Source organism: Theobroma cacao, chromosome 3, assembly GCF_000208745.1.
Source record: "Theobroma cacao cultivar B97-61/B2 chromosome 3, Criollo_cocoa_genome_V2, whole genome shotgun sequence".
In the NCBI taxonomy this organism is placed as follows: Eukaryota; Viridiplantae; Streptophyta; class Magnoliopsida; order Malvales; family Malvaceae; genus Theobroma; species Theobroma cacao.
Window position 1 is genome coordinate 27,786,521 of NC_030852.1, and position 21,715 is coordinate 27,808,235.

The 21,715-nt window shown below is 36.3% G+C and overlaps 2 protein-coding genes across 3 annotated transcripts; one reads left to right on the forward strand and one right to left on the reverse strand.

The window, feature by feature from the left end:
- LOC18605414 (protein YLS7) lies at window positions 972-4,908 on the reverse strand. Of its 2 annotated transcripts, none has more exons than XM_007038406.2 (4): window positions 4,596-4,908; window positions 3,377-4,267; window positions 2,453-2,727; window positions 972-2,073 (listed from the first exon to the last, which is right to left on the reverse strand). In XM_007038406.2, exons 2-4 carry the CDS (start codon window positions 3,918-3,920, stop codon window positions 1,258-1,260), a joined length of 1,635 nt encoding a protein of 544 aa, XP_007038468.2. In that variant the 5' UTR covers window positions 3,921-4,267; window positions 4,596-4,908; the 3' UTR covers window positions 972-1,257. The 2 variants fall into 2 exon arrangements, with proteins under 2 accessions (XP_007038468.2, XP_007038469.2); XM_007038407.2 differs by having other exon boundaries at window positions 3,377-4,292.
- Window positions 7,949-11,430, forward strand: LOC18605415 (ATP-dependent Clp protease ATP-binding subunit CLPT1, chloroplastic). Its single transcript, XM_007038409.2, has 6 exons — window positions 7,949-8,407; window positions 8,514-8,549; window positions 8,716-8,825; window positions 9,631-9,810; window positions 10,806-10,933; window positions 11,019-11,430. Exons 1-6 carry the CDS (start codon window positions 8,202-8,204, stop codon window positions 11,049-11,051), a joined length of 693 nt encoding a protein of 230 aa, XP_007038471.2. The 5' UTR covers window positions 7,949-8,201; the 3' UTR covers window positions 11,052-11,430.

The window sequence follows — 21,715 nt, forward strand, 5'->3', positions numbered from 1 at the left end:
AAATTTTTTTTATTATTTATATTATTTTATTTTTAGATATTAATATTTTATGTATAATTTAATCATTAATATTATAAAATACTAATATATTATTTATAATTTAAATATTATTGTGATTATTTATTTTTATTTATTTTATTTTTAAATATTAGTATTTTATAATTTATTTAAAATATTAATATTTTGATAATTTAAATATTAATATTTTATTTATGATTTAATCATTTAAATTTTAAAATATTAATATTGTATTTATAAATTAACTATAATTATGATTAAAATATTAATACTTTTAATAAATTTTTAAACTCAATATATATTTTAATATATAATTGAAAACTTAAACTCTTTATTATAATAAGATATATTTTCATCAAAAACAAAAATACTCTTTAAATAATTTAGTAAAATTTATACCAAAGGATAAAATTAAGTAATCTTTTTCTTTTTTAATTATTTTATTTTATTAAAATTAAAATTAAAATTTTAATAATTTATTATTAAGTATGAGTATAAAATTTTTATTTTTATTTTATATTTTCACTTAAAAAATTAAAATTAATATTTTAAAATATTAATATTTTATTTATAATTAAAATATTAATATTTTTTCTTTTTTTAAATGTAAATTATTAATTTTGTAAGTTTTAGTTTGTAATTTTTCAAAGAAAGTAAGGACATTTTAGTTCAAAATGTTTTGAATTCTATTCCCATGAGTATGGAATAACTAATACAATGAAGAGAGGTGGTATTAGCTATTCCAAAGTTTAAGCTGATTTTGAAAAATTGCCATTCCAAATCCTCCATAAGAGAAAATTTTTGAGAGAATAACCATTCCCCTAACCAAACTCATTGATACTGACAAGCATAAACGACAGCAGCGGGTACATGCAGAACTATAAAGAGGCAAATCTCCAGAGTGATATACAAAACAAGGCGCCACAACCTGATTTTCGGTTAAAAATGAAAGCTATACAGAAAGAACAGCAATTTATTTCTCCAAAATTATGAATTTAATATTGTTATTGGTCGATCAGGCATCACAAAAATGCAAATAGCTCTCAATATTCCAATCCGCTACAACAGGCTATTTATCTCCCAAACTCCCTTCTATAAGCGGAAAATGGAATATATGTAAGGGTATAAACAAAAGGACTAGCTCTCCCTCACTCTAACCACAAAATAAATCTCACTAAATAAGCTACTGTTTCGATTACAAAAGCACAATCAAGTGGAAATTTGCTGACCGAAACCCCATCAATCTTCTGATGAAAAGTTTTGGTCGCCCTTAAATTCTCTTCTTATAATTTCGAGCACAAGTTCATTCCAGGTATCAACAGGACCTGGCATGCACCAGTGCAAGCAATCTTGAGGTGGAGGCTTTCCATCTGGGCCACGTTTTGTGATCTTATGTGGGTCTGGGTTCCTATATGGGCCAGGATGCCCGTCATGGCGATAGCCGAAGACTTCCGTAATATCCATCAACCTCAACTTGGACTTATTTGTCGCCTTCTTGACAGCACGTTTAAAACCCATCACCTGTTTCTTGTGCATTATATTTGTAAAGCCATTCTCCACTAACTCACCAGTTGCAAGAGGCTTTACTTTTCCTGTGCATGATCCACCGGTATTCCAGGCTCCACCCTCATAATGATCAGGAGAAAAGGAACGCAGGATAGTCAGGCCTGTGTAATTAGGATGTGTAAGAATAGCAGACAGACTTGTCTCAACAGATATCCCAAATGCATTAATATTATTGATTTTCATAGGCCGAGAACGATCTGCCCACCATAGCTGTCCTCCTACAATCTCATTTTTCAAGATATAGACAGACTGCTTGGCAAACCAATGGCCAGAAGAAATAACAATCACATCAAAGTTTGGGATGAATTCCATGAAGCTATTATCAGGAGCATCAAGGTGCAGCTTGGAAACACCCTCTGGAGCGAAGTCAAACTTTTCAGAAGAATGATGGACAAGCCAAGAGGACCATATCCGGACAATCATTACAGATGTCGACCTGAAATGCCATCGTTGCATCTTCCGGTTGCCTCGATTTTTTGGAACTTCAACCTGAAATCATCCCATAACTTTTTTCATGAGAACCCAGTCCTATGGTAGAAAAGAGCCAAAAAATAAGGATACACACAATATAAACGTAGTTTATCACACCTAAGAGTACAGAGCGCTAGAAAATAACTAAAATATTTACTAATGGTGACAATTTATAACACCTCTAGCCACATAAGTCTATCACACAGCTACAACCAACCCATTCCTGAACACACCATTGTTCTATTATTTCAAAGCCAGGAAGAAATTACTAAAAGTGAAACAATGGGCTAAGAGAATCAACAAATTTAGAAAAAGTATGGTGCAAAATTGCCCCAAAGACTGTGCAACAATTTTTTGTTCAGAAATAACTGGCATTTTAAGAAATACAGATACTTGCCTGCCACAGAAGACACAGCATTGATTCCATCTGATTTCGAGCAACAGAATCACCAATGAAAGCAAGCGTCTTTCCTCTCATCAACTCCAGAAACTTCTTGGCATCAAATCGCGGGAGGTCACATTTAGAGGGTTTCCAACGCCAATTCTCATATTCCTTGTCAGGCCTCCCATTACCCTGACAGTTCTGCATCTGTGTTAGTACAGGGCAAGAGTTGTTGGTGTATAACGGCCCTTGTGGATCATAGAACCAATTTCCGTGGTACAGGTCACAGCCTAGGGAGCAACCAATCAAATTGAGTATCAGAATCTCAATTGAGAGAGTGGAGAGAAAAGGTAGGATGCAAATACATTAGGAGGAACACTTCAAAGCAAACATTGTATTTATAAAGACAAGAGGTCAATTGGGATCAGTATAGCTGATTGAATGTATATGCATATCTTTCTCTCTCTCTCTCTCTCTTTTTCTTTGTAAATTATGAGATATTTCTAATAGCAGTTTATCAGCACATCAAGAAAATTACTGTTAAATTGAAAAAAGTATATTACAGATTGTACTTCAATGTTCAAATGCATCCATTTCAGGACATTGCAACATAAATGGGTAATGGACCACAAAACATTTCACTACTCACATACTCTGAGGGATTAAAACAGAAGCAAGACAGTAAGACTTGAAGATACTTGACAATCAATTACGTATTGATAAATAAACCATGTAACAGCAAGCTGCCATGTTAGAGACCCAGCATAAACCTTGTGAGAAAACATGATTAACCAACATTAATAAGCTCCTAATATGTTTCCAGCAAAAGATGCAGATTCCACCTCTACATAGCAAAAACAATCAAACAAATATGTATGGCAGATAATACTTTATCTGAAATCAGATGTTATGTTAAAACAAGTGCAAAAGGAGCACTACCTGAATCAACCGAATTGATCTCAGATGCTTTGCTAGATGCAGAACTGGAAGTGCCCACCTCATTTTCCGCTGATCTAAGAGACGGTTCTGGAAGCTCTACAGGTTTCTCTGGCATCTCCTTACTTTTCGAATCGACTAGTGAATCTTTGGAACTAATAGGCAGTTCTACATTAGACTCAGATGGCAAAGAATCCTTAGCAACAGAAGATGTAATAGATACTCGTGCATTTCCACTATTATCAACAACAAAAGAACTATTGGAACTCAACACAGGTGCTTTCAAATTTGACCCAGATGATGAATTCTTATCAACAAAATCTACATCATTAACAGCACTTTGATTAAAGCCAGAAGCAGGCAAAACTATTTTCCTATCAACACTATAAAAATACCCTCTAACAGTAGAACCAATTGGATACGAAACTAGAAGCCAAGAAGCAAAAATCAAGAACATAGCTAGTACTGCCAATGAGGCTGCAATGGAGGAAAGGCTCCGCGGGAATGCAGCCATTTTAGGAGAGCCTTTTGGGGAAGCCAATGACATGGTTTCCTTATTAGGTAAAGTCCTATAAAGATTCGTGTAACATGGATCCTTTGAAGAACAACCAACCAACTAACTAACTGCCGATGATCGAAATCTTCCTTTGATGAATCTGAGAATTGTTGTTTTGAAAATGACCCGCCAACAAGGGACTTCTAAATTGGTAACTAAATGCATGCGAATCGGTTTATAGACCCAAACCGACTTTTTCCTTCCTATACAAGAAGGGAGAAATTTTTTTCCAAAGTTTATTGAATCTTCTTCCCTAATTGAGACTATCAGCTAAATCCTATTCACGAATCTCAGAACAGCACGCTTTTCTTGAAGAGACTTGAATTCCTCCTTCTACCCTGAGAAAACAAGATAAATCTCACACTTAAGGAGGAAAAAACCAAAATCAGAAACTAAAAACCGTGATTCAGATGGTAATAGATTGAACTCAGAAATTCACATCTAAAAAGGAAAAGCTTTAATTTATCAAGCAAATAGAAATCTTTCAAGATCCTCCAAAAATGAAACTTTTATGTTTGACGATAAGCACATTAATTAAACATTAATTGAATATCTAAAAGAAGCTCCGCATTAATCAAAATCCAAAAAACAAAAATCCTTTGATTTGAAAAGAAGAAAGAAAATATAAGGAAGGAATAAAAATCTGAAATTCAGCTCGGAACTTACAGTGTTCGTATAACAGAGAGGAGGATTTGGTGACGGAATGGTGAATTCTTTTGGCGCGAGGTTAGAGAGAGCACAATCGGCACGGATAAAGCGAGGGTAATTAAGGGAAAATCTTGGATCGGGTGGAGTGAATTTTATTATATTTGAGGGCGTTAATGCTGAGGATTTTATGCCGCACAGTATTTCTCTTTGTTCCCTGCAACTCCCCGGTTGCCTTGTTTTTCACTATTTCTCAGCCAGAAACAAGGTACAAGGTCTTAAATTACCGGAGTACCCATGGTTCCGGGTTTCAAGGGTTTCTTTTTCCTCCGATGCCCAACGTTCTGATTTATGAATCTGTGTAATTATTACAACTCCTCACTTACATACGTCAGCAAGCTTGGTTGTTTATAGTAATCTTTTCCATTTCTTTCCAAAAAAAAAAAAAACAACTGATTTAAGATTATCTTTTATCGGTTGTCCTGTGAATTTTTTTAGTGTAATTTTATGACAATTTTTAAAATAAAAAAAGAAAATAAAGCAAATGAATAAGCTTAACAAGTAATTTTGATATTGACAAAAAAATAAAAGGAAATTGAAGACTTGACTTTTTTAAATGTTTAAAAAGGATAAATTGAGTCATTCCAACTTAAATTCTTTAAATTTAAATTAATAGATTAGACGTTAGAATAGTCTATTCAATCGATTGTATTAATAGCATCGATATTCAAGATAATCGGTTTTCATTTTATTTGAATTTACTTTGACCTTATCAAAACTATAATAACTTGTAAAATAATAGATAGAAAAAAGAAACCTCACTTTTCATTGTAGAGTATTATTGAATTGTTAATGGTTTTTTGTCTAATAAACTCCTTTTGTAAATCAATACTCTTTTTGGTGTTCTATCATGATAAAGGGTTGAAAACCATCATAGTTCGACTTTTTGTGGTCAGAATTTCTTTAATTGTGAACTTAATTATTTTAAATATTTAAATAAACTAAATCTTAACTAAAATATACTTGAAAATTATTTTATTCAAAGTTTTGAAGATTCTCTTTTATTCGAAATCACCTTAAGATTTTAGAATAGTGTTGTGTCTTGTTTTTTGGGCAATAAAAAGATTTTTTTTGAATTTTAATTAATAATAGTTTATAAAAGAATATCAAACTCGAAATATTTTATTAAAAAAAATCAAACTTAGACATTGATCATAAATTGATTAATTGTTTAAGCTACTTATTTTTCTAAAAAATTAGTAAGCTAACAGTACGATGAGAATTTGAGCTAACCTTTAAGGTCAAAGTTAAAAATTGATTTTTGTATTATATCAATTTTAAGATTTAATTCTTTTAATTTCAACAAATTTAATCATTATACTTGTATCATATGTTGAATTAAAAATAATTATTTAAAATCTTTTTTTTTTGTCAGCAAGATGGTTACTTAATTTTTTAATTATTTTTAATAATTAATTATTATAATTATAACAAACAAAAAAAGGCTAAATAATTATTCGGGCAACAAAAAATCCATTTAGCCAAAATAATCCCTTGTCAATAAATTTAATGATTGAATATTACAACGTTAAATACTATCCTCAATCTAATATTTAATATAAAAATAGAATTTGAATTTGCTGAAATTGCGGTACATAATTTAAATCCTTGATATTGGGATATTGCAAAAACCAATTTTGGACTAGAAACCTCATCCTTAATTGTTTCAAACTTCCCGCTTAGTAAAAATCAACCTTCAAAGATGGTTTTAAGAGGGTCGTTCCGTAATTTGCAATTGACGCATTTTTGTCTCTCTCTTAATGAATCTTGTCTTGTGCCGTTGTGCTTAATAGTTGTAAAAACGGTGGCGTGTGGGGTCCACACGGCTTTTCGGGTGACAAGTGTAGATTGAACGAGCCGCTAAAATGCTCCTTCATTTAAAGGTGCCGCTCAGCGCCAATTGGGCCAATAAGGGCCGACCTTCGTCTGACCTAGGGCAAGTATTGGCCGGAGCATTGAAATTATCTAAACAGACGGAACATTCATTCCTTCACCCTCAAAAATTACTGAACATCTTACGAGGATATCCAAAGGAAAAATTTATCCTTAACAAACACGTTTTCGATTTTGCCAACATAATTATTTCTTCATCTTTTAACTCGATAAAGAAAAACTTACCTTAAGTCCTTAACTACGGTTCATAACATTTAAATTAATAATATAAAAATTATGATATTGTCAAATCGTATAAGAAGATTTTCAATGATTCCTGATCGAAATAATTCTTATTTTATCTATTTTGTCGTATAAAATAAGTAAATTTGCTTTGAGTTTTAATGCAATTAGATTGAATTTTGGTTTTTTGATTTAATAAATAATATAATACTTCATTGAAATTCAAAATTTTTAACCTAATACTTAAAAAATATTTAATATAATGTTCAAAAAAGCTTATAAATTATTTAAGAAATTCAAATAAGCTTTTATATTTTTATTACGTTTAATTAAACCCATATATTTTTATTTTGAATCAAATATTTATAGCTATTAATTAAAATGTCATTTGTTATTTTATATATTTATGATATTGATATGACAAATATGTGAAAAGTAAAAAATACCATACAATTATGTTATCGTGTTATATTAGCATGTCATATCGTCATTAATTATAATATATTACCATGTCATACAATCATCAATTATGACATGTCACGTAAGCACTATATAATATAAAATCACAACTGATATTTTGATTAAGTCAATTATTAATTATATATGCTTATTTGACTAAAGATAAAAAAATAAAATTTTAAGAATAATTTAGGTACTTTTTTAGATATTATGTCAAAAAAATTTAAATAAGTTCTTATTTTTTAAAATAATTATTATAATTTTATTTTAAATTAAATAATTATTTATTACTGACGATTGATTAACTGTTATTAAAAATATCACTTTTTATTTTATATTATATGATGCTGACGTGATATTTTGACATGATTTAATAGATATGACATGATAATATAACTAAACGATATTTTCACCTCTATATCAATATTGTGTGGTATAAAAAATGATAAGTATTATTTTGATTAATGATAGTTAGTGAACTATTAGTAAAAAAATTTATTTAACTCAAAACAAAAATATAAAAAATTAATTAAACAAAATAAAAAATAAAAAATTATTTAAAAAACATCACTAATTGATGAGACTTTTAAATTCAAATCTTTTCGAAATTAATCTATCCAAATCCATCTTCGCACAAGAAGAAAAGTCAGGAGGCCCAAATTTGAAGTATGGGCATAGTGATGCTAATGGGCCCAAGAGCTTCATAGACTATCTCGCTCCATCGGGTCACAAAGGACTTCGCAGGCCAGTACGATCATTTCTATCGATTTTCTTTCCCTTTAGCCCCCCAAAAGACAAATTTCGGAACTCAACGTCCATTTCCACGGCTCAATCTATCCGCTCCGAGAAAGTGAGTGCTCACTTGTCTCAGCCGAGATTCTGCGTGAGAGTCTGAGACGCCACTCAAAACCAAATTTATAAACTACCATGAATTCATAAACTATTTTCGTTTCTCTTCAAAATCTCCATTATCTGTTTTTTGTTTCCTTTTAAATGGCTACCTACAGGCTCTCGTTTCTCCCGATTTCGATTTCCGCTAGCCAGTCTCTCCCTTCTAAACGCCACGATTTTCGTCTATCCCTTCCTCTGAGCTCTCTCTATGGCAACAAGCTTTTACTTAAAACCTCCGATTTGAGCCTTTTCGTTACCAAGCACCATTCCTCAACCACCGCCACGGTGTCTTTTAGCCTCCCAACTGCGTAAGTTTGTACTAGATTTCTGCAATTTTACTTATTATTATTTCGGATAAATTCGAGAATTACCCATTGTTTTAAACCCTTTCTTTTTCTTGATTTTCTTTTGCAGGAAACCGGAGAGGGCACCTTCCGAGAAATCCCCAAAGTGAGTTAACAGTACTGTCGAATAATATGCTCATTTACGTATGTAAACGTATTGTACATGTATATATACGCGCATATTTGGGGATTAAGCGAGATTCTGTATTGTATTGATGGTTAGGCTTCTGTTTGTGAATAATTGTTTGGAATTGGGTCATTGTGGTGGTTAGATGGTCGGCAAGATCGATAAAGTCCTTTGCAATGGCAGAATTGGAGGCAAGGAAGCTCAAGTATCCAAATACCGGAACCGAAGCGCTTCTTATGGGAATTCTGGTCGAGGGTTAGTAATTTCTTTTGCTCTTTTAGTTCACTACTTGCTGTTGTAGTATCATATAACACACTTCAAAAAGTTCTTTAGAAAAGTTTCTTATGAATTTCTAAGAAAACCCGTTTCCTTTGGGACTTTTGCTGAAGAAGTGTGGCTTCATAGCAGCCCTATTTGTAATTGTTTCCCACAAGATTGTACATAAGTGAGAAGGTGAGTTAGGTGGACTTTATGTTGAATAATTTTAGCAGTTACATCCCCAATTTGGTTAGCAATGGTAAGAGTCAAGCATTCTCAGTTTTTCAGTAATGCAGTGTTGATTATTGATGCTGAATTTTCCAGAAATTCTGGGACCAGGCATCATTTGTCTGCAGATTAAACACTTAGATTACTTTTCCTCATATGTTATTGTTTCTATTATCTTCAAGTCGTTGAATGATGAATTTATTATGCACACTGATGGGTTCTTAATTTGTTATGGATGATCACAGTATGCGCTGTGAAACAGAAACTTCTATATAAATAACCTGTGCTCTTAAAGCTAAGGAAGTAGGTAAGAGGTGTGAAATTATTCTGTTGGGGAATGTAACTTGATATTCTGCTTAAAGCAAGGTAAATCCACCCCAGCCGCCATCTGTAGAAAGGAAAGATATATTGTGAATGAGTTAATATAGACTAAAAACATATATTATTTGTAAAATTAAAAGATGATGTCATACAGTCTCTCCTTTAATCTCTTTGGTGTTTGATAACTTATCTAATGTTTGTGTTATGCTCTTTTACCCGGTGTATGTCTGAAATGCCACTTTTTCATGTACAGGAACAAGCCAAGCTGCAAAATTTTTGAGGGATAATGGAATCACGCTTTTCAAGGTGCGAGAGGAAACAGTGAACTTACTTGGAAAGTCGGATATGTATTTTTTCAGTCCTGAACATCCTCCATTGACTGAACAAGCTCAAAGGGCACTTGATTGGGCTGTTGATGAAAAACTAAAGTCAGGTAAAATGATTTTTCTGATTCTTCATTTGTTACATTTATTATGCCATACAGAATTTTAGACAGTAGTTGAGTTGGTTATGTAATATGTGTTAGGATAGGCATGGACACATGGTGTAGCTTGATAAATGCAAATTTATTATGGTTAAACACCTAGCAAAATTTTGGTGTGGAGCTGATCAAATTCTTGTAGTAGTTATTTTTCAACTTTCAAAGGCAATTGGTTTAAAGGGGATTTATGTTGAATTGATGGAAGCTTTGAAGACTGATTTGAAGATTAAAGCTAAAATATAACTTTTAAATCAACAAATCTCGTGCGATTAAGTGGAATATTAGTCGCTGCTAATTAAATATGGAGGTGGGAGTTCTAGATCTTGGGTTCCACAGCAGTCAGTTTGTCCTTCATAACTATGGTTTTTGACATTATCAGAAATGAGGAGGATGCAATAAATTTTCAGTTCCCTTTTAAGGAAGTTACCAGGTTGCAAAAATTAATCAAGCAAGACAAATGACCTGCACTTCATGTTTACTGATTTCCTGACAGTTGAGTGGAATCTAAATCTCAAAAGTAAGCAGACTATGATTCTTAAGTTTAATGACTGTTCTAATATTAAAATATAAGGATGGCACTTGCCCTTTCGTTTCCTTTTGCATGATGTGTATGAGTGAATTGGCTTGTGTTAATTTTGAAGTTCATGATGTACAAGTTTTAAAATCATGTGAAGCAGTTAAACACTAAACTACCCTATCAGACTTAACAAGATCTCTACAGGAGCTAACATTTGCCTGTGCCAAACTCCATATTTCTTCAACAGCTTCTTTTTCCTCCTTGCTCCATATTTCTAAATGTTTGAGATTCGGTATGAACTGAGTAGGCTGTAGTGAATAATGTAGGTTTTTTTTCATTATGTTATTCCTTATTTCAATCTGGCCATTATCTCATCATCTTTGAACTGTTGTACCTTCATATCTAATTGAGATCATTGTGGCAAGTGCAGGTGAAAGTGGAGAAATAACCACAACTTACTTGCTCCTTGGTATTTGGTCAGAAAAAGAATCAGCCGGCTACCAGATCTTGGCCACTTTAGGTTTTAATGATGAGAAAGCCAAAGAACTTACAAAATATGTAAGTTTAAAGACATCTCTTTTTAATCATCAAGCAAGAGCCTTAGCAGTGTTGTCATTGACATGTATTTGTTTATTTCATGCAGATTAACGAGGATATTGTTTTGAATTATAAGTAGGTGGTCAAAAGGTTTTCTGAATTTTCCAAGTTTGTACCAGCTATGAGACATCTTCCAAATGGTAGATACTTCTTGGTGGAGCAAGTAATGTAACTTATGATGGTTTTCTACCCTCGTTAGTGGTTCAAAGTTCCAACATCAATACCTTTTTGTTTTTGGGGAATTAACGAGAAATGTTAGAGCTTTATTTTTTCTCATGAACGCATAAACTGTCTGCGGCAATGATGCATTTTCTTGCTGCTTCTCCAATTTGCTTGAGTTAGATCTTCATCTTTGTATTACAAGTAGATTGTATTCACAACCTTCTCCTCTTTCCTCAACTAATCCGAATGACTGGGAGACCTTTTTGGGATCGATGGAGGTGAATCCTTTTCAAAAATAACATTTGGGGTTAAACTATGATGCATCTTGTTACTCTACTCTATTTGTTTTTCTTTTTCCTCTCCAGCTTATTTTATTTTTTAAACTCAATAGGTCAAATAAAGTTAAAGATAAAAGGGGAATTGAATTTTAAACCTTAATTATGATTTTTTTTATTGAATCGGACTAAAAAAATAGTACTCAAATTAATGCCATACACATAATATTTGTTTTATCACCGTATTAATCTCATAATGTGTGCCTACTACCTAGTAGAATAATTGAATAATCAAATTTCAACTTAATGATGTAGCCGTGGCCCTTCCGGCGCAATGAAATAAAGAGAAATTTTTTTCAAAATCAAAAAAATAAAAAATAAACCCGAAAAGATTTTATTCAGTTTCACCATCTATTTTTCACAATTATTTTCCGTTATCGGCTTGCCATTTTCTTTTGAGGAAATTGTGAGAGAAGACCTCGTGATAAGGTGATTTCATAAATAACCATTCATATAAAGTTATCTGTTTCTAGCCAAAAATAAACATGAGTAGATTAAAATGCCCTTAAAAACATCGTTTCAAATAAATGCTTAGTTGTTTGAGCTATCTGCCTCCCGTCAGAGAGAAAATGAAAAACATTAAAAATAAATGCGCGCAGCTGTTTGGGCTCGGTCATCTTTCTCTATCTCAACTTTGGCAAGTCTCTGTTGAGCACCATTGTTGTCAGTTCTCTCAGATCTCTGAATTGTATGAGCTCTGTCAACTCTCTATTGAGCACCATCGTCATCGGGCTGTGGTCTATCTCTTGGCATCTGGCGACATTGTCGTAGATTAACACAACCTATAGCAGAGATGACATCAAGGTACCTGTTATTGGGTTTATTTCTGTAACACACTTAAATTTCTGAAACATTTGGTGTAAATGATAAGATGGATTAGAAACATTGTCCAGAGTTGTTACACGCCATGCATTTATAACATGAGTGAACTGTTATTTTAGCGTGTCACGGCTGTTACTGGTGTGTTGTGAGTTAATTAGTTATTTGGGTTGTTAGTGTGTCACGGCTATTCCTGGGGTGTGGTGGGTTAATGGAATTTATGGATTTTTGGCGTGTCATGGCTGTTCCTGGTGTGTTGTGGGTTAACTGGTTTTTTAGGTTTTTAGCGTGTTACGGATGTTGGTGTAACCAGTCAGTAATTACAGTGATTAGCATGTCACGACAGTGATGCATGGCGTGTAACGATACTGATGCATGGCGTGTCACGACATTTGACTTGATATGTATGACGTGTTACAACATTTTACGTTATTTGCATGGCGTGTCATAACACGATTGAAAAATTTTTTATCACGGCATGTATTGTGTAAAATGATTGACAATTTTTTTTTCAAAATTTCAGTGGAGTTCCAATAGTGCGACTTGTGATAAGACACAGTGGTCAGTGGGTGGATGACATTTACAAGGGTGGTGAGTCACGAATGCGGGGGGTTAGGAGTGATTTGTCGTTTGTGGGCTTGATGAAGCTGGTTGAAGATGTTGTTGGGGTAAACTCATAAATTGACGAGATTGAGTTACATGCATTGATCAGTACACCCGGAGAGCTATCACGGCCAATTATCAAGGACGATGAGGATGTTGCATTAATTTTGCTAGAACAGAGGAATGTTCTGGTTGTGTATGTCAGCATTAAGGGACGCCAAATAAATGTTATGTCACATAGAGAAGTTGGACAACATGGTAATCAACTCAATCAAAATGAGATTTACAATGCTTCACATATACCACAACATTCGATCCGTAACCCACAACAATGGCAATTGAGGTACGCACAAGAGTTTATGCAGCCCGGTAGACAGATGACATTCACAGAACAGTTGGTTGCACAATTCCAAACAGGATGTGCTTCAAACCAATTTCTTGCTTCTCTTGAACAAATGCAGCGATCGGGTGAAACTGTAGAATGTGTAATGCCATTGTTAAATGAGAATACGACAGTTGAGGACAACAATGTGAGGTTAGAGGGTAACATTGTGACGCTGGAGTATAATATTGCATTTGATGAGGGAAATGAGGATTTGTTCGTTGCCGGTGAAGATAGATTTGATCACACTTAAGATGATGGGCTTGAACAATCGCAAGATGACAGTTTAGACGATGACTGCCTTTATGACAGTGACATTTCAATTTGCAATAATGTTGAAGGCAAAATGGAACCTGTTGGAGGTGTTGATGTAGGAGATGTTCAGTGTGATGACCCCATATACAATAACCCCATCGCTGGTGAGAACGGGATTCGTTCCCTTGATACATTGCTCAATGACAGTGATCAGGAAAAGGGAAATGCAAGGATATCTCGTACGTGGGTAATTGCAGGTGCAGAAAGGTTCTCCTTCCAAACAATTACCACTGAGGAGTCGACATGTGCCGAAGATCGCTTATACAAAGAAAGAATGTTTTCGTCGTAGACCGAGTTGAAACGAGCTTTGAACATGTTGGTTATAAAAGAGAAGTTTGCGATAAGAGTAAAAAGGTCATATAAAGCTCGTTATGAGGTTGGTTGCAAGGACAAGGCATGCAAGTTCAGTGTTCGTGCAACGAAGTTACCTGATAAAGGAGAATATTGAAAAGTTCGAACATTCCACAAAGTACACACCTGTACCGTTGATGGTTTGCAAGGCCGGTTTCAAACTACAAGTGCGAAGATGATTGGTGAACTTATGTCACACAAAATTCGGGCTAATGGAGTAGCATTGAGACCTAAGGACATAATTTGTGAGATGAGGGTTCAGTGGGGATTGGAATGCTTGTATGGTAAGGCTTGGCAAGCGAAGGAGTATGCGGAGAGGCTTGTTTTCGGTCCACCAGAGGAGTCATTTAGCTACTACCATCGTATTTTTATATGTTGGAACAAGAAAATCCTAGCATAGTGACTGCAGTGGCTACTGATGAGGAAGAGAGATTCAAATATTGTTTCTAGTCATACGGGCTTATATTCGGGGGTTTAGGGATGTAATGAGTCCTACGGTTGCAATTGATGCGACACATCTGAAAGGTAGGTTCAAGGGTGTTCTGTTTGTCGCTGTATGCAAAGATGCGAACGAGTGCGTACATCCAGTTGCGTTTGGCATCGGCCATGTTGAGGACGAAGACTCGTGGACGTGGTTTCTTAGCAAGTTGTGTGATGCGGTTGTTTGTCCTGAAAACACTATGTTCATTTCTGATCAGCATCTCGGCATTAAGAAAGCAATCCAAAATGCATACTAGCGCACCATGGTTTATGCGGTCACCACTTGAAAAAAAAACTTTAAAAACAAGTTCAAGCATGACGATGTTTATATGCTTTTCACCCTTGCTCGAGATTACTATAAGGTGGCCGATTTTAACAGACATATGAACCAGATACAACAGATTCACCTCGGAGCCCACGCGGATCTTATGCGACTAGGGCCTGAGAAATGGGCACGTGCATGTTCACCGGCAAAGCGATACCAAATGATGACATCCAACATTGCGAAATGTGTTAACTCGTGCTTGAAGCATGCAAGACAAATGCCGATCATTGTTTTGATCGAGTTCATCAAATACATGTTCCAGCGTTGGTTCCATGAACGGTACGAGGAGGCCGTCTAAATGACCACGCCCCTCAACCCTTGGGTTGCCAAGCAGTTGAGTAAAAGGTTCAATGATGCACATCGCTTTCTAGTTAAGCCTATCAATCGAGTGGAGTTCGAAGTTAAAGACAGGAAGATGGACGGACTTGTAAACCTGTCCAAGAAGACATGTTCATGTTGTGAGTTTCAAACAGATTTACTACCATGCAACCATGCCATTGCAGTAATAAGGTCAGAATATCTTTATTTCTTATTTGAACCGTAATTGACATAGCATTTACATTGTGCTTGAAGATTGAGTTTTTAGTGTTTTTCAGTAAATGCAATCGTGAAGCCATTGAATTTTGTGCTGACTACTACAAGACAACCGTTTTCGTGGAGGGTTATTCTGGATCCATTAGGCCGGTAGGGCATCCTAGTGAGTGGGACATCCCCCTTCATGTGAAACAAATTGTCGTCTTGCCCCCACCTTGGCGAGGCCAAGCAGGAAGACCTAGGAGGAGAAGGATTCCATCAGCTGCTGAAGGCAGTCGAGCACGGAGATGTTCGCAATGCAAGAGGTACGGGCATAACAGACAAAACTGCCCATACCCATTTGCAGTTCCATCCATAAATTCGGCACCATCTCCAAGTTAATCGGCGACTCCACGACTGCGCCGACCCAAAGCATGTTCAAGTTACAAACAAATCGGTCACTCACGCAACAACTGTCCAATACGAAGGACAATGTCTGAAAATGTAGGGTGTGTTGTGAATGAAGACAACCTAACTGCTTAACTAAATGTGTCTGAAAATTGTAGTTGAATTCGTTTTGCTTTACAGATTTGTCTGCTCGATCATTCTATAAGGCACTTTTAGTTACGGACTTTGTTGCCAAATATTTCAGGCAGATAAGCATGTCAAGGCCTCTATCTGATCAAGATCGTGTTAAAGTACATGCTTACATTGTTTGTAAAAATGTTTCTGATTACAATCTCCATCAGACAGGAGCCACGTATTTGTTTATCTGCCTGAAATGTTTGGCAACAAAGTTAGTAACTAAAAGGGCCTCATAGAATGACCGAGCAGACAAAATATCAAGATCCTCATACTATATGCGTTGGATCTACAAAACATGGCACAGATGCACCAGTGAGTTAAGCCATAATGTGCAACAAGGTATACAGAAGAAATAAATAAGGAATAAATGTGAGACACGCCATGCATAATAAGTAAAATGTTGTGACACGCCGTGCATATCAAATAAAATACTGTAACACGCCATTCATAACAAGAAAAATGAAATGACACGCCATGCATAACAAGTAAAATGTTGTGACACGCCATTCATAACAAGATAAACTTGGTGACACACCAAGGATAACAAGCAAAATGTTCTGACACGCCATGCATAACAAGTAAAAGGTTGTGACACGCCATGCATCACAAGTTAAACGTTATGACACGCCATGCATAACAATTAAATTGTTCTGACCCGCGATGCATAACAAGTTATGGTGTGTAAATTTAGACGTACGATTTTATAATGGCAAGATAGAATTTTAGCCTGGAAATAACTGGAAAAATAAGGGAGGATGGATACAGAACAATTTCATGTTGGAAGCAATTAGATGGATGGAAAAATCTATATATTCAATGTTAATCAATGTAATGTTGGGTTGGTGCAGCCGGTGTGCTTGGAAGATAAAGACGACGAATCTAAAAATTAATTAATGCCAAACTGGGGTGACACGCGACGGCCCAGTTCTTATGACACGCCGACTGGAAGCAGATTAATGGCGTCACACGCTGAGTATCTGGAGATTTATGGCTTGACACGCCACGGCCCAATTATTCTGACACGCTGAGTGGAAGCAGATTACTCGGCTGACACGTCGAGTGTTAGTGGATTTACGGTGTCACACGCTGACTTATTACAGAATTTTGGGATGACACGTTGAGTGCAAGCAAATGTATGTTGCGACACGCTGATTGGTATCATGTTTAAGGTGTCACATGCTGACTTCTTCCGACTGTGTATCAAATTAAATATATTGTATATAGAAAAGGAAAAAAATTCTTGGTATCAAATTAATTGTGTATAGGCAAAAAAATTAATTGTGTATCAAATAATTGTACAAAATATATTGTGTATACAGAAAGAATTATATTTGTTTACAATGAATTGTATACAATAAATTGTGTATACAAAAAATGTGTATAAAATAAATTGTATAACAAAATTTATGTGTACCAAAAAAATTGTACAAACAAAGGCCTATATGTTCAAGGTTCGCTCTCACAACTGTTGGAAAAAATTTTCAAAGCATATTGCCGACTCATTTTTGCAATCATATTTTGCTTTATTCTGATTGCAAAATATGCTCGATGTACCTTATCATGAACATACTGCAGCTGACACTATCATTCTGCTGATGCACTTTAGCTTTTGGTAAATGAATATCCAATGGCATCGGCACCAAATCCCGTCTCTTCCGACGTATGTTGTTGAAATAACCAGCTTGGTGGCAGATGAATGGCATCATTATCGTCAAGGGTGTCATATGACTCGCACGAACTCCGTTATCCTTAGCATATGAAGTTATTGCTGAGTCCACGACCTTGATCGTCCACCTCACCAAGTCTATCTTCGCAACCACCCAATGCCCACCAACGTTGCAAGGCGCGAGGATGAAATCAACATCTTCCCATTTTTTGGCGTACGTTGGCCTTTCACCTTCCACATAGCCCCGTAACTCATCTGGAATTTGCATTTTGGCTCGGGCATCTTCTGTTGAAAATTCGGTGTGTAGCATACGGATGATGTCCTGTGAAACATGTAAACATTAGCTTACACTTCATGTAATAAAAAACTTAGTATTTATAGAATTGAACAATTTTCAAATAAACTTACGAAGAATATCGTGTCAATCATGCATGCACGGGTAGTGTACAGCTTCGACTTTGGCCCTATCATTCGCTTGCAAAGTAGGCTGAGGCATGCATCGATATGTTCACTTGTCATTTCCTCATTGGGATCCTCTAAGGTTATGAAAAAATCAGCTCCTTGATCCCCTAAGATGATGACGTTACGCCTGCATATGTAACATAATTAATTTCATAAGTCTTGGTGGATAACTGTTTCATTAAAAAACAATATTTGTAATTTTATTTACGAGCTTACCTCGCGGACTCCTCTTTCTTGAAAGCTTCGTAGTCTTCTACGATTTTATCCCTCACATCTCGACGGGTCACTAAGGGGTCGACGAATGGGCTTGCCATGTATTTGCTCGCCATTTTCAGCTGTACCAGCTCAGTTGGGTCTGAAATTTCTGTTGTACCATGATGGACAGCAGATGACTCTGGTGACGACAACCGTATCTCAACTGCATCAGGAGTGCTCTCACGATAAAGAACGATAGCTCCTGCTGCTGCGTGGACGAATACATTGGTCGGAGGAAGATGCTCTCCTTCAGCATCATCTGACTGAAGGGTGACATCCACTGCCACAGCTTCTTCGACGACGTCATCTACATGAGTTACATGCTCTCCATCAACACCAAGAACGTTATCGTCAATGTCAACACCAGGTTTATGATGCTGTCCATCATCAGCATCATCGTGCTCCATACCAGCACCGTGAGATGGATCGCCCTACAAAATTGGAAAAATCGTTAGTTAGCTCATAAAATACCACAACCCATAGACAGTAAAATGTTGTGACACGCAGTGCATACCAAGTAAAATGTTGTCACACGCAATGCAAAACAAGTAAAATGTCATGACATGCCATGCATAACAAGATAAACTTGGTGACACGCCAAGGATAATGAGGAAAATGTTGTGACACGCCATACATAATAAGATAAACTTGGTGACACGCCAAGGATAACGAGGAAAATGTTGTGACACGCCATGCATAACAAGATAAACTTGGTGACACACCAAGGATAACAAGCAAAATGTTCTAACACGCCATGTATATCAAAATCAAAAGTTGTGACACGTCATGAATAACAAGTAAAATGTTGTGACACGCTAAAGCTGACACGGCAACAACTAACTATAATACAAATGTCCTGACCCGCTAATGACCAAAAACCAGTTAAACCACTACCACTTAACCCCAAAAACCATCAAGAAAACACAGTCTAAACAGTTGCTAAACGTAAACCATCAAAATACAAGCGAAGATAGAATAACGTACTTGTGATTTAAGGCCGTCAAGAATCCGACCAACGATACGGTCCTCAATCGTCTGCATTGCTACACTCAATGACTGAATTGAAGCTTTCATCTCCAACATATCTTTTTCATGCTTGTGCATGATCCGTCGGAGCTGGCAGGTTGTGACTGCTTCGTCATTGACTGTTCTCGACTAGGTCAACTACAATAACATATATAACTGTGTTATTCAATAATCATATATGAAATTGTTGAACATTAACCATTACAATTTTAATATCCTAACCAGTGGCTCGTTAGCAGTCTGCGGTGGAGCCGGATCGATCAGTGCTTCAAGATCTGTCGTCGTTTCCGTATACTGTAATTACATATTTAACTGTGTTATTCAATAATCATGTATAAAATTGTTGAACATTAACTGTTACAACTTTAATATCCTTACCGGTGGCTCGTTAGCAGTCTGCGATGGAGCCGGACCGATCGGTGCTTCAGGACCTGTCGTCGCTTTCGTAAACTGCAATAACAAAAATTACTGTGTTATTCAATAATCATGTTTGGAATTGTTGAACATTAACCGTTACAACTTTAATATCCTTACCGCCAGCTCGTTAGCTGTTTGCGGTTGGACTGGACCGATCGGTGCTTGAGGACCTGTCCTCGCTTCCGTAAACTGCAATTACATAAATTACTATGTTACTCGATAAACATATGTGGGAATGTAGAACACAAACCGTTATAATCGATCTTACCGACGGGTTATTTTCACTCTGCATCTGAGGAAGATTGGTGGGTGGTTCTGGAGTTACCGGCCCATGGTCCAACTGTAAATACAAAAATGTTATTCGATAATCACAAATGGAATTGGAGAACCCAAAACCGTTATGATTGTCCTTACCGACTGTTCACTACCATTGCCATGGTCATCCCCTTCCTCCATCAACTCAAGGCTCGACAGCTCATCAACTAAAGCAGTGGCGGTGCGCATCCGCTTCGTGCCATCAGAGGCTCTTTTCTCCTTCAAGCTTCTCTTTTTTTGCCTCGCATCTAAGCCCCAATCCGATCGATCCTCCATGTGCCCTATTGGCACGTACTCGTTGCCCTCTGATAATGGGACATCAAGGTCTACAAAATACTCCCGAAGGGCCTCATCTGCGGTGGGTTCCAAAGTCTCTAGTGCCCACAACTGTAAATAAACAAATAAAATATTGTCATTATCGAATAGGGAAAATTATTTTACAAATATAACGCAAAAATTAGCAGCTGTTCACTCACTTGGTCAGATGACTCTAACTTCTGAATTGTCTTGTAAAAGTCTTTTGGCTTCTGATTGCAATCCCATCTACACATTCGTGGGTGGACGTTGTCCTTCGGACCAGAGAGGGTAACTATTTTTTGGAGAGCCGGATTACCTCCATTGCCCAGAACTGCAAGTCAAATGTAACATTATCAGACCGTATATGATAAACAACGATTGCACCCATAAATTTTTTGTTCGAAAAGAAACTGAAAAATGTTACGTTTTAGTACCTGTATCACCATGCGAATCCGTAAATGTTGTAGCGTAACTGAGTTTCCTTTGTCACGCTCAAGTCAGGAACTCCGAACCCCTTCAAAAGGTAGTCCAAGGTCAGCTTTCAAACATAGTGCCCCCATGGGAATACATTCCAAGCGTCGATGTCCTTCACCAATGATAATAGCCAAGGCGTCAATCGTCTGTGGTAGTCTTGACCAAATAAAATTTTATTCGCGATCAAGATGAGTGCCATCTTGGTCGCGTCTCCTAGTCTCTGAAAGTTGCCCCCGCGAAAGGGATTAAGCAAAGCCTGCAGCTTAACGTTGTCCTGCCCGTTCCAGTATCTTGCATGAATTCCATTCGCAGCAACCTCGTACGGTCGTCTGAACACATCGGGCATTGGACCCAACTTCAGCCCAGTGATGAGGCAGAACTGTTGCTTTGATAGCCGCGCTTTGCTCTTGCCAATGGCAAACCATAGCTTGTGGTCCATTGACTGGCTCTCAGTGATCCGGTGAATCATGATGTTGTGCAAGAGATCGACGCAAAAGTACCCCTGTGGATAGACGTCTAGGAGCATTCTAAAGCAGGTACGCTTAACTGGATCGTACTCCCCCTTTTGTTGGAGAGTCTTTGTGATGTAATGCAGCTGCGACCACTTACAGTGAGTAATAATTGAGACATTGAACGCCCACTTCTCCCCTGGCACAATTCAGCAAACTGTTAAGATCCTCATACTGTCTGTGCTGGATCTGCAAAATATGACACACATACACCAGTGAGTTAAGCAGTCATGTGCAACAAGGTACACTGAAAACATAAATAAGGAATAAATGTTGTGACACGCCATGCATTGCAATCAAAATGTTATGACACACCATGCATAACAAGTAAAATGTTGTGACACGCCATGTATAACAAGTTAAACGTTGTGACACGCCATGCGTAACAAGTAAATTGTTCTGACCCGCCATGCATAACAAGTAAAATGTTGTGACACGCCATGCATAACAAG

Bases quoted from the DNA above. Each gene is read 5' to 3' on its own strand.
- LOC18605415 (XM_007038409.2), top strand. From the start codon at position 8,202: ATGGCTACCTACAGGCTCTCGTTTCTCCCGATTTCGATTTCCGCTAGC. The intron at 8,826-9,630 runs GTTAGTAATTTC...TTTCATGTACAG, and splicing joins TATGGGAATTCTGGTCGAGG to GAACAAGCCAAGCTGCAAAA. The intron at 9,811-10,805 runs GTAAAATGATTT...TGGCAAGTGCAG, and splicing joins TGATGAAAAACTAAAGTCAG to GTGAAAGTGGAGAAATAACC.
- LOC18605414 (XM_007038406.2), bottom strand. From the start codon at position 3,920: ATGTCATTGGCTTCCCCAAAAGGCTCTCCTAAAATGGCTGCATTCCCG. The intron at 2,728-3,376 runs GTAGTGCTCCTT...GTTGCTCCCTAG, and splicing joins GATCAATTCGGTTGATTCAG to GCTGTGACCTGTACCACGGA. The intron at 2,074-2,452 runs GCAAGTATCTGT...GGATGATTTCAG, and splicing joins TGCTGTGTCTTCTGTGGCAG to GTTGAAGTTCCAAAAAATCG.